This window comes from Diabrotica undecimpunctata, chromosome 1 (genome assembly GCF_040954645.1).
Source record: "Diabrotica undecimpunctata isolate CICGRU chromosome 1, icDiaUnde3, whole genome shotgun sequence".
NCBI lineage: Eukaryota > Metazoa > Arthropoda > Insecta > Coleoptera > Chrysomelidae > Diabrotica > Diabrotica undecimpunctata.
Genome location: NC_092803.1, coordinates 4032433 through 4049326, shown reverse-complemented (window position 1 = coordinate 4049326; position 16894 = coordinate 4032433). Strand labels below are relative to the sequence as shown.

The window sequence follows — 16894 nt, the reverse complement described above, 5'->3', positions numbered from 1 at the left end:
TTTGTTTTTATGCAAATTTTCAACAAATGCAATAAGAAATCAAAATGTCCAATAAACTCTCCACCGAAAAAACGTTTGAAAATTATTCTTATTTGTTTATAGCTTATTTTTTTAATAACTTGGTGGGGAAAACATTTGGAAATGCCGTTTCGATATTCTTGTTCCTGGCAATTTTTCGCACATTTAAAAAAAAGTTTTTTTAGGACCATTTTTTACCGAGATAGCTTTTAAAAATTTATAATTTATTTAGTTATCAATAATAAGATTTAAAACTGCGTGAACACATCTATCAACCCTACTACTTAACAATATCATTTATACAAATCCACAAGGAATCTACGTTCCTGTATTTGGCTGTATACCATATATTAAAAAATTTATTAAAAATCCTTTGTAAAAGGTATATAATTTTTAAAAACCCAAATGGGCTGTTATAGACAAAACGTTTTCGGAATCCATTATTCCATCATCAGTGTCTAGGTGCACATGAGTGTAGCCACTAAATACATGGGTAAAAACCCGTTAACAAAAATTTAGTTACATTTGTTTTACATTATATTATATAAATTGCTAGGATGCTAAAGTTACCGTTGGATTAGGTAACATGGCGACATATGACTCCACGTTGAAGTTGCAAGTCCTGAGACGGTGTGTCTACGAGGACTTAATGGAAGCAACTGCAAATGTGGAAGCAACAGTTGCTTCCATTAAGTCCTCGTAGACACACCGTCTCAGGACTTGCAACTTCAACGTGGAGTCATATGTCGCCATGTTACCTAATCCAACGGTAACTTTAGCATCCTAGCAATTTATATAATATAATGTAAAACAAATGTAACTAAATTTTTGTTAACGGGTTTTTACCCATGTATTTAGTGGCTACACTCATGTGCACCTAGACACTGATGATGGAATAATGGATTCCGAAAACGTTTTGTCTATAACAGCCCATTTGGGTTTTTAAAAATTATATACCTTTTACAAAGGATTTTTAATAAATTTATACAAATAGTAAAAATTGTAGAATATTTTGAAAAATGATTATTTTCTTAGCGACCTTAAATGAAATCTTTTTGTCTCGGAAAATTGGGGGAGGGGAAGTAGATCCAAGCGTTAAAGTTTTTGATGGATAGTCTGATGAGGGTACGAATTCAGCTGAAAAAATAAAACGAAAAAAGTGCATTGCTGGGTGTCAATTTAATATTGTATTCACTTACTGTAATAGCAATAAAGCACAATTAATAAACTACTTAATGAAACATGTAATAAAGAAGGTCAATTTGGATCAAAAATAGCTGTGAAACATGCTGATTTATTATTGGTAATAATTGCTATTAAGGAAGTGAAATTTGAGGTAGATAAAAATGTTATTTTAGTTGGAAATGATACAGATTTGTTAGTTATTCTGCATCAATTATAGGCTCGTTCTTATTGCATTAATTTATTTTAGAAAAAATAACATTGAAGGAAAAATCCAAGGGGTGGATTTGATCAGATTATAGTACCTAATTTAATACCATGGTATTGAAAGCCCATGACGACAAAAATGTTTTTACTACAAAAGATTCAAATACTAATATAGTCAATTATTTACCGACCAAGTACATTAATAATTAGACAATAAAATTTGTCAAATTATTTTGTCATTAACTACATCTTTGCCATCTAAATATATCCGCGATTCTTATGAATGCCGAGTGTGATTAATAAATAATACTACTAACCGAAGTATACGTCTTTAAAATTCAAGGTAAACGTGTACTATTCGTGTGTTTCCAGACTATTGGCCTCCGGCATTTGGTGACTAAAGAATACAAAGATGACTGGGTCAATCATGTATTCTAAAGATGTAGCTACTAACAGTACAAGAGCATTCCGATATGTAACTATGTTTTGAAGAAATAGACTTGTAAAAAATTAGAATAACAACATGATCTACAGCAATACATTTTCAGAATATTAGGGATTTCGTTAAAAACATGTACAGGGTGAGTTTAACAGTTGGGATGTAGGATTAGGTTATGCTGATCAAACTATGACTTCTATACCAAATATTAATAAGATATTGCTGATAGTTTTACTGTAAATTTATAAAATATAAAAATCAACAGAAAGACATACTGTATCTACAGAATATCATTTTATTTATTATTTTACATTTTCTTACAGGTGTCTGTTTGTGTATACCACTCACTACCTAAAATTTTTACCTCAAAGTAACAATTATCTTGGGAAAAGTACCGGAAAGTCGGTAAAATAACTTTCTTATTGTTTTAATCACATTTGCGATAATAATATATATACCAAGAGATTTCCAAACGCAATAATAAACTTTTATTGCTAATCTTACAATTTTTTACGTTTTTCTTACTTGTCCCCATCGTTACATACATTTTTAGCTTGATCCTTTATTGTTATGCTTATGCATTCTTCTATTATAACTTTTTTTAATAATATCTTCGTGTTCAATTATCTGTAGGGAAGCATCGTCGTGAAGTTGGCGACTAAATATCATAAATGTTGTCTTGGAAACATTCATTTTTAGTCCCATTTCTCTTCCTATCATGTTTACGCAGTGTAACAACTCTTGAATGCCCTGGAGACTATCGCATATGAAAATGTTATGAAACGCATTGTTCAAACTTTCACTTCCCCCTCGTAAAGCACAGTAACGTTTTACAAGACCTCCCTCCCCAAACACCCCTCATGTGGAAGATTCCTAATGATAAGATTGATGTTACAATTTGTTTTTAATATATTTTAGATAGTCATAAATTTACTCAAAAATAGAAAGTCATCAAGACCAGGCGGAATAACCAACGAGCTTCTAAAATAAGGAGGAGAAAGTATAACCCTTGAGATGACAAAACTTATACAAAAACTAATATTGCGCTGCAATATACCAGACGCATGGAGAAACAGACTAATGATACCAATGTTCAAGAAAGGAGATAAAGAAGACCCCAACAGTTATAGAGGTATAAATCTACTGAAGACTGCACTTAAGCTTACCACAAAAGTCCTAATAAACAAAATCACTAAACTAACAACTTTATCAGATGAACAACAAGGATTCAGATCCGGAAGATCCTGCGTAGACGCCGTATTTGTACTAAGACAAAAAACAGAAAAGGGTGTCGAGTACAATAAACTAGCATATCTATGTTTTATAGACCTGACAGGGGCTTTCGATTGCATACAAGTCGAAGACGTCTTACATCTACTGTACAAAAGAAACATACCAATCAATATTATACAAACCATCGAAAACATCTACTTCCATAATCGAATACGGGCAAAGATAAATGGAAAATTAACACAGTGTATATCAGCACAAAGCGGAGCCAGACAGGGTGACTCGTTAAGCCCACTTCTTTTTAATATAATAATGGACGAAATAATACAAGCAGTACGTAAGGGTCATGGTTACAAAATGGGGAACAAAGAGATTCAGATATGTTAAGCAGACGACTCCGCATGAATCGCCGAGACAGAAGACGAGCTCCAAAGATTAACAAAAATCTTCAATACAACAGCCAAGAAATACAATATGATAATAAGAGCAGAAAAAACCAAATGTATGACAACATCTAAATACACACTACGATGTAAAATCGAAATTGATGGGAAAATAATAAAGCAGGAAGCAAGGTTTAGATATCTGGGAATAGATATGAGTACCTCGGAGGTAAAGGACACTATGTCCATTTTTATCGAAATTTAGATTATTGCACTTTTGAATATAACTTTTCTGGCTCTACACATAGGTAAACCATATTATGTCCAAAGACAATTTTACGGCAAGTTACTAATAAACACCAAGTCCACTTCCAGTCAGAGGTAAACAACACCATGTGGACTTGGTGTTGTTTACCTCTACTATATGTGTGCACCGTCATTTACCATCCGGACATAGTGTTATGTACCCTTCTACACTTCCCGTCATATGGAAATGGTACACTTTTTTTTTCCCAATGTAAACCAGTGTTCAGACCAGAGATATATAAGAGAGCCTCTCTTACATATCTCTGGTTCAGACTGGAGACAATGGTTCGTGAAACAATTCATTGTTGCCATCACAGATAACGGAATTGCACTAAATCTAAATAAAATAAAAAATAACGTTCAAAAATGTGTTTAGATAAATATTATTTTTATCATGAACAACAAAAAACGGTATCTAATAAATTTAATAACCAGAGAGAAGGTTGAATTAATGTCCAAAATGTTTGAAGAATTTTTAATAATGGAGATATGACAAAATACTATTATTTCAGCAGTTTCGAATTATAAAACATATATTTAAATTCCAGACTTGTTCACTGTAAAAGTTATTCATTTTGTATTAATTTCATATTAAATTTTTAATTTTTCCAGTGTGTTTTATTTATTCTAGTACGCCACAACTCAATACAGTTTTGTGCTACACTTTACGAGAAACGAATGACAGCTCTCGATTTGAAATTAAACATAATAATTTAAAGTCATGTCTAAATTTTTTATTTTTTAACATTATTTTTGAAATAAAATATTTTCATAAATTATAATAAAACACGATTCAAGTCCTTCTTTTAGCTGGTTTGTTAGCTGGATATTGGTAAAATCTATGAGCCTCTAAGTGATGAAAGCTCAGAATCGGACGACAATGATATGAGACGTATAAGTAAACCAGCGAAAACAAAGGTAAAAGAGAAAGCTATTATTACTCCTACGATTAGCGATTAGTGGGGCAAAAAAAACATCTTCTTTAGGACGATTTATCCCTAAGCAGTGATGCAGACAATTTCAATGAACATAATGAAGTTATTTTAGAAGAAGAGAAAAGTGTTAAAAGAAATGTACAAAATATAACTAAGTGCAAACAAAAAAAGGTAAAAAACGTGTAGTAAATGAACAAAATTGGGCCTGTAATGTTCGCAAACGAAAAATAGCTGGTGGGAAAGAGTATCTCAGTAAAAGAGGCTAAGACATGCCTGCAAAAATGTTAAAGCCTCCTTGCATGTGTCGCATGAAATGCTCTGAAAGATGATCAGAATACGAAAGACAAAAAATTTTCAACTCATACTGGACTGGGACAAACGTTTCAGATCTTAAAAAGCAATTTATCTTCTCATGTATCGACATCCAACCTACTCTTCGATCAAGAAAAAAAGATCTAAATTCTACCAAATCTAAAAATAATACACTACACTACCATTTTACAGTGAACAATCAGCTATTGAAGGTGTGCAAGGTTATGTTTGTAAACACTCTTTGTATATCTAATTTAGTAGTAGTAAATATGTTGAAAAAAATTGAGCCAGGAGGTTTAATAAAAGCTGATCAAAGAGGTAGACACACGCCAACCAATAAAACTCCTACCGAAACCATAAATAGTATACATCAACATATTAAATCATTCCCAAAATACAAGTCATTATTCCAGAGAAAGGAGTAAGAGAGATTATCTGGGCACAGAACTTAGAATAGAAAAGATGTATCAACTGTACATTGATGAATGCAATGAAAGACATGTAGATCCAAAGCTCAGAGCAAAAAAGTGGTTGTACGCAGATATTTTTAATAAAGACTTCAAGTTGTCGTTTAAACCGCCCGAAAGAGACATTTGCGATACATGCAGTACAATCATCGCTCATTTAAAAAATAATCTTACTGCAGATGAACTAACCAGTGTACAGGCTGATCATGATGCTCACCTAATTGAATCTAAAACTCGGTATAACTTAAAACAATTGGACTTTATAATAGCTAAAGAGTCACCAAAATACAAAGTACTATCTGGTGATTTGCCAAAATGTTTGCCTTCACCACTAAACAACAATTGTATTAGTTTCTACAAAAGGAAGCTTTGGGTATTAAATTTTACATTACATGATGCCAGTGATTCCTCTGTACAATGTATAATGTGGAACGAATCGAAAGGGGCCCGAGGTGCAAATGAAATTGCCTCGTCAATTTTGAAATGGGCTGACAATACAATTCAAGTCAAGTAGAGAACATCACTCTTTGGACCAATAACTGCTATGGACAAAATAAAATTATAAGTATTATAATGTGCTATTTTTGGATACTGCAAATAAAGACGATCACTTAAAAGTTTTTACTGAAAGGGCACACACATATGGAAGCAGACACTGTTCATGCTTTAATCGAAAGAAAAAGAAAGAAACTCTCCAATTTGGCCATTTTAACACCATGGGACTGGCAACAACTAGTTAGGCAAACATCAGGTAAATTCACAATGCACAATATGGAACTTGCAGATTTCAAAAACTTCAAAACGCTATTCGATAAGAAATTGTTATCTAATCCTCCTTTTGTAAGTAGAAAAAAAAAATGTTAATAAAGACCCTGTTCTACTGTCAACATGTATTTTCCTACAAGTCCAACAAGAACAGATTTTAAAGTTCTTTTATAAGACCGATTTCAATAATCAAAATATGTATGAAGTGGACTTCATGAGGTATCGAAGACAGCAAGTAACGTTTCCAGCCCAATTAAATCAAGTCTCAGTAATCCCATTACCAATCACAAAACAATAGTACAATGACTTAATTGCATTACTGCCTTTTGTTCCGTCAGTTTGTCATGCGTTTTATCAAAATTTAACACATAGCGATGTAGCCACAAACGATTACCCACAAGAAGATGAAGATGATATGGAGCATCTTTAATACTTATCTTTTAATCTTAATGACACAATCTGGAAGAACATACACTTAAGAGAAGACACAAAAACAAGAATCTATAAAGCAGCAATTAGACCTATATTAACATACACGGCGGAGACAAGACCTGACATCTAAAACGAGACGACTACTAGAAACAACAGAAATGAAAATACTCCGAATATCAGGGAAAAGTCTGTTGGATAGGGAGAGAAGCGAAAACATAAGAAGAGCATGCAGTATAGAAGACATAAATGGATGAGTGACAAAACAAAAACAGGAGTGGAACGAACACATTAGTAGAATGGCAGAGGATAGGATAGTACGAATAACACGAGATAATAGGATTTAATTTAGGAGGCTAATATTGAAGAAGAAACTGGCTTTAAATCCTACATACAAGAAGGAAGAAAAAGAAGATTATTTTATTATAGCACAGCTCTGAAAATAGCTTTGTAAGCCGAAAGTGCTCAACTACGAATTAAATTGTTTACAGACTTCAAAAAAATACTTTCCTTTTTCCATTTTTTGACTTGTCATAAGTGTGTACAAAAGCATATCAGTTTTTCCACTTTTTAAGAAATAATTAAAATAATTGTTATTTACGGAAAAATTGGAAAGTGTGCACAATGTGTGGCACTTTTTAATGAAAGACAATCAGATCTAGATGAAAGTCACATCAATGTAACTTAAAGAAAGAATAAACGGTAAATGTTAAATGAGAAATCAAAAATTGGAAAATTTTTCTTGTAGAACCCACCAGCTTCGTACGAACACAACAAACAAAAGCATTATACAGGAATAACAATGAAGACTATAAGAAAAGCATGTTATACGTCGAAAAAAGTTAAAGAACAAAACTTAATTTTTTGCACTTTTTTCTCAATAATACCTATTTTTTAAACAATAAACATTAAATTTTCAATTTTTTCAAAAATTTTCGATTTTTTTCAGATTTTGGTCAATAAAAAATTAGTCACAAGGTTTGCAACTGGCGCATATCGTGATCATTGGTACAAGGTACATTATCAAGTGATTCCAGCAAAAAATAGACTCCTATGGGAAATGTCCATTATGGTCTTCTTTTCGACAAACCTCGCCTGAACTAACAGTGCTATTTGGCCAACCATTTCAACTGAAAAAAGCTGTTCAGTTTCGATCGCGAGTAAACAAAAAAATTACTAAATTAAACTCCGTTTAAAATGATGTATTTTTTGATATCCCTTTCCATCTAAAATTATAAATAACATTTATTCCTGATATGAGTTGAACAATAAGTCTCGCCCTTCAAAACAAAATTAACCTATCTTTCTGATTCATCATAGGCAACAATTTTGGACCACACAGTATAAACATATAAGTCATCAATAAAAAATATCTTGTGGTATAAATATATACATATATTGTCTTTTACTTTTATGTAAATATTCTTTATTGTGGAAAACCAAGGTTTTCCAAAACGTGTTTTTAGATAAACAGATTCGGTGATATTTTTATTTCATTTATGGATCACTAACATGCGCCGTGAGATTCTTATATAGCGTGATTCGTGTAGATTGAAATTACCCAGTATAACTTTTTTACTTTTTTATGTAAAAAGTTTTCCATTTTCGACTATGAAAAAGTGTTGATGTATGCCCTAAAAATGAGTATACTCATTTTACATTTTATCAGAATTAATAGTAGTAATTAGTAAAAGATCATAATGTGGCGGTATATGGGCAACATACATTAGATTACAGTAGTATATTACTGCACTTTGGCTGCATTGGAGGTGCGTTTATCAAATGATGCTGATAGAGAAGACATCGATTAAATGTCCGGAAATCTTTTTAGACATAATATATAATATTGAAAAGATCTTTTTCAATATAACAAAAATTATACTCAAATGATGGCATCCCCTGAAGTTAAATGTTCCAAAGGCCAACAGAGCCTCCGTTCGGACTTCCGGGTTAGTACTATTTCAGAGAAAACATCATTACGCTTAGAACCATCGAAAGTCTGGTCTCACTAATTATTGATTTCTTTGAAAAAGGTATATTTTCCAAAATTATTGGGAGACTTATAAAAGCCCGATTTGTGTCCTTTCTCGTTGAAAACAACATTTTATCACAAAGTCAGTTCGGCTTTTTTTTTATTAAATGTACCAGTGATTCTATGTTTTCTGTACTACATGAGGTCTACAAAGCACTAAACGATAATCTTTACAATGCCACTGTTTTTTATGACTATGCCAAAGCTTTTGACTGTGTAAATCACGACATTTGAATTGGTTTTAATCTTACTTGGGAAATAGAAAACAACTAGTTAGAGCAAATGATACTGACTCTAGTCACAAAAGCATTGTATGTGGAGTATCACAAGGTTCAGTATTGGGTACCTCTACTTTTCTTATTTTTATAAATGATTGATATCATTAACTTAAAAAATCGATGGAAATTTTTTTCTTTTTGCTGATAATTCCAGTACCATCTGAAGAAACTCTAATATTGCAACTCTTCATGCAACTATAACTTCTGATCTACTTACAATAAAAACCTGGTCCGACCCCAATTTAATCTCTTTTAAGTGGATGACAGTTAGTAGCATTATCCTATAAAGGAGATCTTTAACACTTACTGCTTAATAACAGCCATATTAGTATCGTTAATACTGTAAAATTTCTTGGTATTTTTATAGACAGCAATCTTAAATGGTCCCTTCATATCGATTTGTTAAGTAAGAAACTAGCCTTAGAATGCTATGCAATCCGATCTGTTTCAAAGAAAATCAATTTAGCATCTTCCAAAGTAACATATTTTTCTTTATTCGAGTCTCATCTTTGATCTTATAGGGCCATCAATTAAATCCAAAATCAGGGAGCACAGGTTAAGATCGTTTGGGAAAGTTCCTGAAACAAGTAGAAGAGAACCAAAGAAGACCTGGTTGAAGACGCTTAGGCAGGACATGTAGGTAAAGAGAATTGATATTGACTGAAGGAAACCAATTCTCCATAGGAATAAGGGCAAAGAGAATGATGATGATGCTGATGCTTTTTCTATTTAAAATATAAAGTTTTCATGGCTATTCCATAGATGTTAATAAAGGATGTCTATTTCTGACTCCTAGATTAGTGAGTTTCAGAATTTGGAGTTGTTTCAACGTTCTCAATATAAAATATATTTTTATGTAGTACCGTACGATTCTTTTATTTAAAAATCAAACTGCCTAATAAATGGATCACACTGTATATTATTATCTTTACCACAAGAAAAAAGTCTGAAGAAATAATGAAATGATCTTATAAAACTACTAATAATATTTACTAGACTTTCTATCTTCAGAGCATTATTTAGCCTTGCGGAATATTAGTTTGTTAGTACAATCAATTTGTTGAAAACTTTAATCAGAACATTAACTAGTTTAAAAACAGGTTTTTGAATTAATTTATCAAAAAAAGAAAACTCACCGACAATCACATTTAACAATTCACACACAAACACCAAAAAGATCACAATATTGTTTTTAAAGGCCATGTTTATGACACTGTTTTTAGAATAACAACATTTTATGTTAATTTAACGTTATATTCGCGCGACGATTTTCATAATACTGGAGAGTACGGTGCGTCATCCGCACGCTAGACGGCGTATGCCGCAACCCTGATGAAGAAAGTCGAGATAACGTTTTGTATTGGCGCCCGAAGTTAGGCAACCAAATAATAGTATCGATCTTTGGTTGTTCTTGGAGTTTTACTGACATTCATTCCTATATAGTATAGCATTGACCAGTGGTGTACAGGAGAGAGGAAATGTTGAAAACGCAAATTGATTGTTTGTATTCATTTTTTAACACCTAATCCGTTTTTTCTTTAAGAAAAACAAAGAATACATGGATGACAGAAGAAATCCTAGAAATGTGGGACATAATTAAGAGAAGTATGGTAAAATCAACCAAAAACAGTAGAGGAGAAATTTAAAAATTGAAGAAAACATGGAGGAGCGAATTAAATTAAGACTGAAAATGATAAAATAAGAATCAAAAGCTGCTGAAAGTACACTGAGTATCTAAAAAGAATTAAGCAATTTTTAATAAAATGTTAAAGTAGATTGAAAAACTTGATAAATATTATTGAAAGCCCTTTTGTGTTTTGCTATACGTTTGTTAAAATTTCTAGCAGTTTGACCGACCTTAAAATCTGGTGTAATTCCTTTCTTTTTTATTTGTTTACTATTTTCGTTAATATCTTGCCTGTATATGTAACCGAGCAGAAGGTTTCCGTTTAAAACATGGCTGATTCCGTCTGCGCGAACGAGATGCGCGTACTTATTTTTTTAAGTAGAGTGGGCATTCTGATTGTTTATTATTCTGTGGTTTAGGTAAGGGCCTTTGGGTAACAGGTAAGTTTACTCCACTAAATTATAACATTTTCATACTAATGATATTTATGAAATTTTAAAATTCAAAATTTATATCGACGATTTTTTGTATTTTCTGCGTTATTCGTTTTTTAGATTTTTCGTTTGCATTTATATAAAAAAAAAGTTCTTTTTAGAACTATTTAGCGACGTATTGGTGTTATTAAGATAAGAATATGGATTCAATGCCAAGTACTTGTAGTAATTATCCTTCTTCACTTAAAAAACGCCGAGTAGATTTGGGTCATTTATCATCAAATGAAAAACAGTGTATAGAAACTTAAATGTGGCGACTGCCCAAAAACTTACATCGGTCAAACTTTTAGAAATTTTAATAAACGAATAACAGAACATAAAAGGGCTTTCAATAATAGAAAAACAGATTCTATATACGCACTTCACCTTCTAGATCATAATCGTTCTTTTAATGACGAATTTTAAATCCTTCACCTTCAAAATAAAGGCCTTAAGCTATCTTTGTTAGAATCTATGGAAATTAACAAATTAAGAAATATAAATATAATTCTGAATGACCAACTTAAGACAAACAGTTCTCCCCTCCTCGACCTATTTTATTAAAGAAATAAAGTGTAAACGCATGCCAAAAATAGATCACTTGAGAAAGGCAATCAGCCGAAACAGCTGTAGTGATAAGAGTTTATGATAAATTTTGTGGAAGTTTTTGAAAACAAAGTTTTCAGTGTTTTATTGTTACATAAAAAAAATTTCCATCAAGTAACGGTCGAATCCATCAATTATTATGAAAAACAATGCACTATAAATATGTACAAATAAATAAAAATTGATAATCCTGGAACGAAAATAACAGAAATGGTAGCAAAAGTAAAACAGGCAACAGGTCAGTTTTGCAGTATAGTTATTGTTAAAATCAAGACTTACTAAAGTAATGTGTTTATTTAGGTGTTGCAAATTCAACTATTTACTGAACAATTAAGGAATATAAGCAGACTGGAATAGTAAGATGTCCACCAATATTGGCAGTCGACCTTCTATCCTTAAAAGATACGATGAAAGTATGTTATAATGAATTAAACTATGTTAATATATAATATTAAAGTAAGTTATCTACAATGTGATAAATAAACTCTTAAAATTCTTCAACTTCTTTATATCAATCCAACATTTTTTATTGTACTTAGAAAAACAAAAAATATATACAGTCCATCTAATTTACTTACCGTTTCACGTCATTATCATTGATAGAGATCGAAGTTGACATAGTTGCCAAAGTATGAAAAAATCCTGAATCTATTTTAAATCAAATAGGTAACATGATTATTGCAAAAGTGGATTATACAACAAAACAAATTAATATTTAATGTAAATAAATAGAAACAAAACAAGAGTTAAAAAATAATCTTGTTAAAAACAATTTGAGCGTGACTTATGTGCGTCGTATAAAGATGTAAAATGGAATACTTAAACAAAAACAACGCTTTTTCCATTACTTATTAACATTAGTCAACACCGCAACTGTCAAATAAGGTTACCAATTTATGCCAAAATATCGCCTTCGTTCAATTACAGTTACAGTGTGTTCCGAACAAATGTTCTTGATAAAAACACTTTATAATGCATTTATACAAATTAAATGAAACATATTATTGTGTATTTCTTTAAGTTAACATTAATAGAAATCTTTAAATATTATTTCTACGCGTATATAATAAAATATGTCTAGTGGCTGTAATGCCAGTGTACTCGGCAGAGTGATTCTAAAAAAGAACACACATACCGCCTAAATATTTCGTGTTGGTATCATGTGACCTCACGGTCTATGACGCCGATGACGTGCAACGGTAAGTAAATTAGATGAAGTATATTGGAAGTGAATTGGAAATAAATATTATTTAAACATAAGCAAACAAAGTTAGGTTAGAATCGACATGTGAAGTTGTCCGTTACTGATTACTAGATCACCACAAGGCCGAGATTGTCAACCAAAAAAGAAGATGTATTTGGTGACTTTTCTACAACAAACAAACCATAGTTCTATTGTATTTTTTACTGGCATCTTCGGTCTGTCATCTTTCAGCCATCTGGTCGGGCTGATGTATCTATCCCTCCATGTGCCGCTGACTGAATGGCTGAAAGGTGACAGAAGAAACCAATATAAAAAAACGAGATTTTATAGCTGTTTATCTTAAATTATGTCAATTGGAATTGAGTTATAGCTTAAACCATGATACTATGATTAAGAAGATAAGATATTGCCCATAAGTCGTGACGTAATTGGAGACTTGCACGTTCGTAATGTCAGTTTTTTGTATGTGTCAATAAATAATCTTTATTAAATAGTTTGGAGATATCCTTTTGTGTACGATTATTGTAATTATTAAACCTTTATTTAATATTATTATTTTGCTAATTAAATAATTTCATCACAGAATGCATAAAAATCCCATTTAACTTTAACAAGAATTCAAATCTGATCTCCAATGACGGCATGCGCGAACACGACCGATTTTGTGCTACGGGAAGATCCTATCTTGTTAGTCATAGTATCATGGCTTAAACAATATAGAATTTGACATCCTAGATTCTACTTGAGAATTAAAGTACATAATATAATAAATTAAAAATTCAATACATCGTGTAAACAACTAAAATAATCTAATTAGGTGTAAATTGTGAAGTAGCAAAACTACCAATAATACCGAAAAAAGTGTCATTGCAAAATCTATTACCGATGTTTGTAGTAAAACTAAAAAGTCCTGTTACAAAAAGAATCAAACAGCCATTTCAATTAAAAATAAATCAATAGAAAACAACATAGTGTTTACAAAAGCAGACAAAGGTAACACTACTATTGCTACAGATCAAATCGAATACAATAACAAAACAATAGAATTTTTAAATAATCAAAATATTGATATAATAAACAAGTATCAAAACTGGCGTTGTAAAATTTAAAATCAATATTAAAGTCAATATATAAACCGAAATACCTCAATATCATGAGCCCACAGCCTCTTAAATTGTATTCTTTTATTAAACTACATAAACCTGATCACCGAATAAAACCTGTAGTTGCTTTTTATACAGTTCCATCATATAAACTATCAAAAAACTGTTAAATATTATTTAGAACAATAGTAGGACTTATAATGGGTAATCCTCTAAGCCCATTGCTATCAGATATTTTTATGGATCATCTAGAAACAAAGATTTACTAGAACTAGAAAAAACATCCCATATTTAAATAGTATTTATATTAATGGAGATACGTAGACGATGTACTGGTATGTTTTACAGGAACTAACAAGCAACTTGACCCATTTTTAGTCCATAAATCTTCTAGATTTAAAAAGTCAGACAGATTTAAGAAATCAGACGTGAGTTCTCCGTATTTTATAAACCTACCCATACTTGCACGACTAAACACATACATAATTCATCATCCCATCCTACACAATATAAATTGGCAGCCTACCTTACACAGATTTATAGAAATTCCCATATCAAAAAACAACTTCGAGATAGAATTGAATAGTATTAAGCAAATAGCAGTAAACACTAGTTAAAACGAACAAACAATAAAGATTTAATTTAAAAACTACATAAGAAAGTCTTGAAATTAGTATTTCCACCACCAGCGAAAAAACACAGTACCTTCTGCTCGATTACATATACAGGCAAGATATCAAAAAAATAGCCAGACACATAAAAAAAGAAAGGAATAACACCAGCTTTTAACATGGGTCAACCTGGTAGAACTTTTAACAAACTAATAGCGGAACACAAAAGGGCTTTCAATATTATTTATCAATTTCTTTCAAGAGTTTCTTTTATATTCTCCTACACTTTTTTAGTTCTTTTTCGTTGTCCAGTGTACTCACTTTCAGCATCTTATGATCCTAATTTCATCATTCTTACTCTTAATTTAATTCGCTTCTCTAATTTTTTCTACAATCATTATTAAACCATGTTTTCTTTATTTAAATTTCTCTCTACTCCTTTTGGATGATTTTACCATAACTACCTCTCTTAATTTTTTCCCGCATTTGTTATGGATTATCTTCTTCTTCTTTGGTTTTGTCCCTTTCGTCAGTGAATGCTTTGTCATAATTTCTTTTTTTATTTCTGTCATTAACCTTGTACCCCAATTCAATCTTTATTTTTATTTGTTTAAGTTCTTTAGAAAGTTCATTCTTGCTACTATTATAAATTGTCCAAGTCTGCGTTCGGCCCTCTGTATGTTTATAAGTTCTCAGGATTTCATAAACCTACCCATACTGACACGACTATACACAACTCATCTTCCCATCCTACACAAAATAAACTGGCAGTCTAACATAGCATGTTACATAGATTAATACAAGTTCCCTTATCAAACAACAACAACAAGGGTCAAAAGAAAAAGCACTTACACAGTGGTGTATACAAACTTAAATGTGGCGACTGCCCAAAAACTTACATCGGTCAAACTGGTAGAGCTTTTAACAGACGTATATATAGCAGAACACAAAAGGGCTTTTAATTTCAAATTCTTTACATTTAAAATAAAGGCCTTAAATTCTTTATTAGAATCTATGGAAATTAACAAATTAAAAATGCAAAACTTAAGACAAACAGTTCTCCTCTCCTCAACTTATTCAGTTAAAGACTATAAAGTGTAAATGTATACCAAAAACAAATCACTGTCGTAGCTGTAGTGATAAAAAAATAAAAATTATAACAAATTTTTGAGGATGTTTTGAAAACAAAACTTAGGTATAAGAAGTAGTTAAAAAGTTTTTTTAACTACTTCTTATACTTAAATGTAACAGTTATTGAGATATTTAGCTTTAAATGTTTGTATTATGATTTTAATTGTTGTTGCTTGGAGTGCCATGGAAATTCTAGCTGACAGTTTTCAAGCCGCGTAAATTATATACAAATAAACATATTTGCATTTTTGGGAACTGATCCTTTTTACCAATAAACATTTTAAAAATAAAAATAATTTTTTACCTCTCTCTTTCATAGTTTTGTTTCTAATGTCCTGTAGAGTTTCTTCTTGCTTTGTTATGTTGTCATTGCTATAGATTTGTTCGCTTCTTGTGTTTTTTAATTTTATTTTATTTTCATAATTTCCATTTTGCTTTTATGCTGTCGTGCTCCACTATGGCGACTTTTCTTCCAATTTTCTTGCTGCATTTATATTTACTGTGACTTGCAAGTGTTTCTTCATAAAACTCTTCGATATTCTATTGATAGGTGCTGAGAGTATTGTTGTGATTGGTTTCTTGTTGGCAGAATACATTTATAAAGTTTTTGCTAAATTTTGTCTTTTTTAACGCGTGACACTCATAGGCGTCGTCAGCACTAGATCATTAATGTTTCATCCATATGCAAGAGACTCACATGTGCGTCTTTAATTTTTAAATTGCAGAAAGTCATTGCAAAAAGAAATATTTACTGGAAATTTTAATAGAAAACATATTACAATAATAATATTAATAATTACAAATTATTATCATCAGTACGTATAAATTTAAATAATTTTATGAATTAGTTTTTGTACTTGGAGAAAAGATTTTCTTTTTTGATTACCGGTGGCTTTTCTTTGTTTTTTATTTTTATATTGTTGGTGCAAAACAGAATTATTGTAAGTCCATCTTTGGAAGCCTTACTGGCAGTGATCATTTCGTCTCTTAGGGTATAATTTATGTTAGATAATGCTTTTGTCGAAATAAAAATAATCCCGACTTATCTGCGTTAAAATATCTAGCAGTGAGTATCGCTTCAATAAATTGAGCACTTTTTCCTTTCAAACAGAAACCACCAATTAATTTTCGGCAGCTGTTTCGTCATATATAAGTT

The 16894-nt window shown here is 31.2% G+C and overlaps 1 protein-coding gene across 3 annotated transcripts in view; it reads right to left on the bottom strand.

Annotated features, from left to right (window-relative positions):
* LOC140444348 (vascular endothelial growth factor receptor 1-like) overlaps positions 1-10277 on the bottom strand; it is a 154658-nt gene extending 144381 nt beyond the window's left edge. For all 3 annotated transcript variants that reach the window (XM_072536098.1, XM_072536108.1, XM_072536103.1), the window contains exon 1: positions 10120-10277. In XM_072536098.1, the coding sequence (XP_072392199.1) occupies positions 10120-10186 (67 nt within the window). In that variant the 5' untranslated portion in view covers positions 10187-10277. The remainder of the gene's footprint in view (positions 1-10119) is intronic.
* Positions 10278-16894: the final 6617 nt, after the last annotated feature.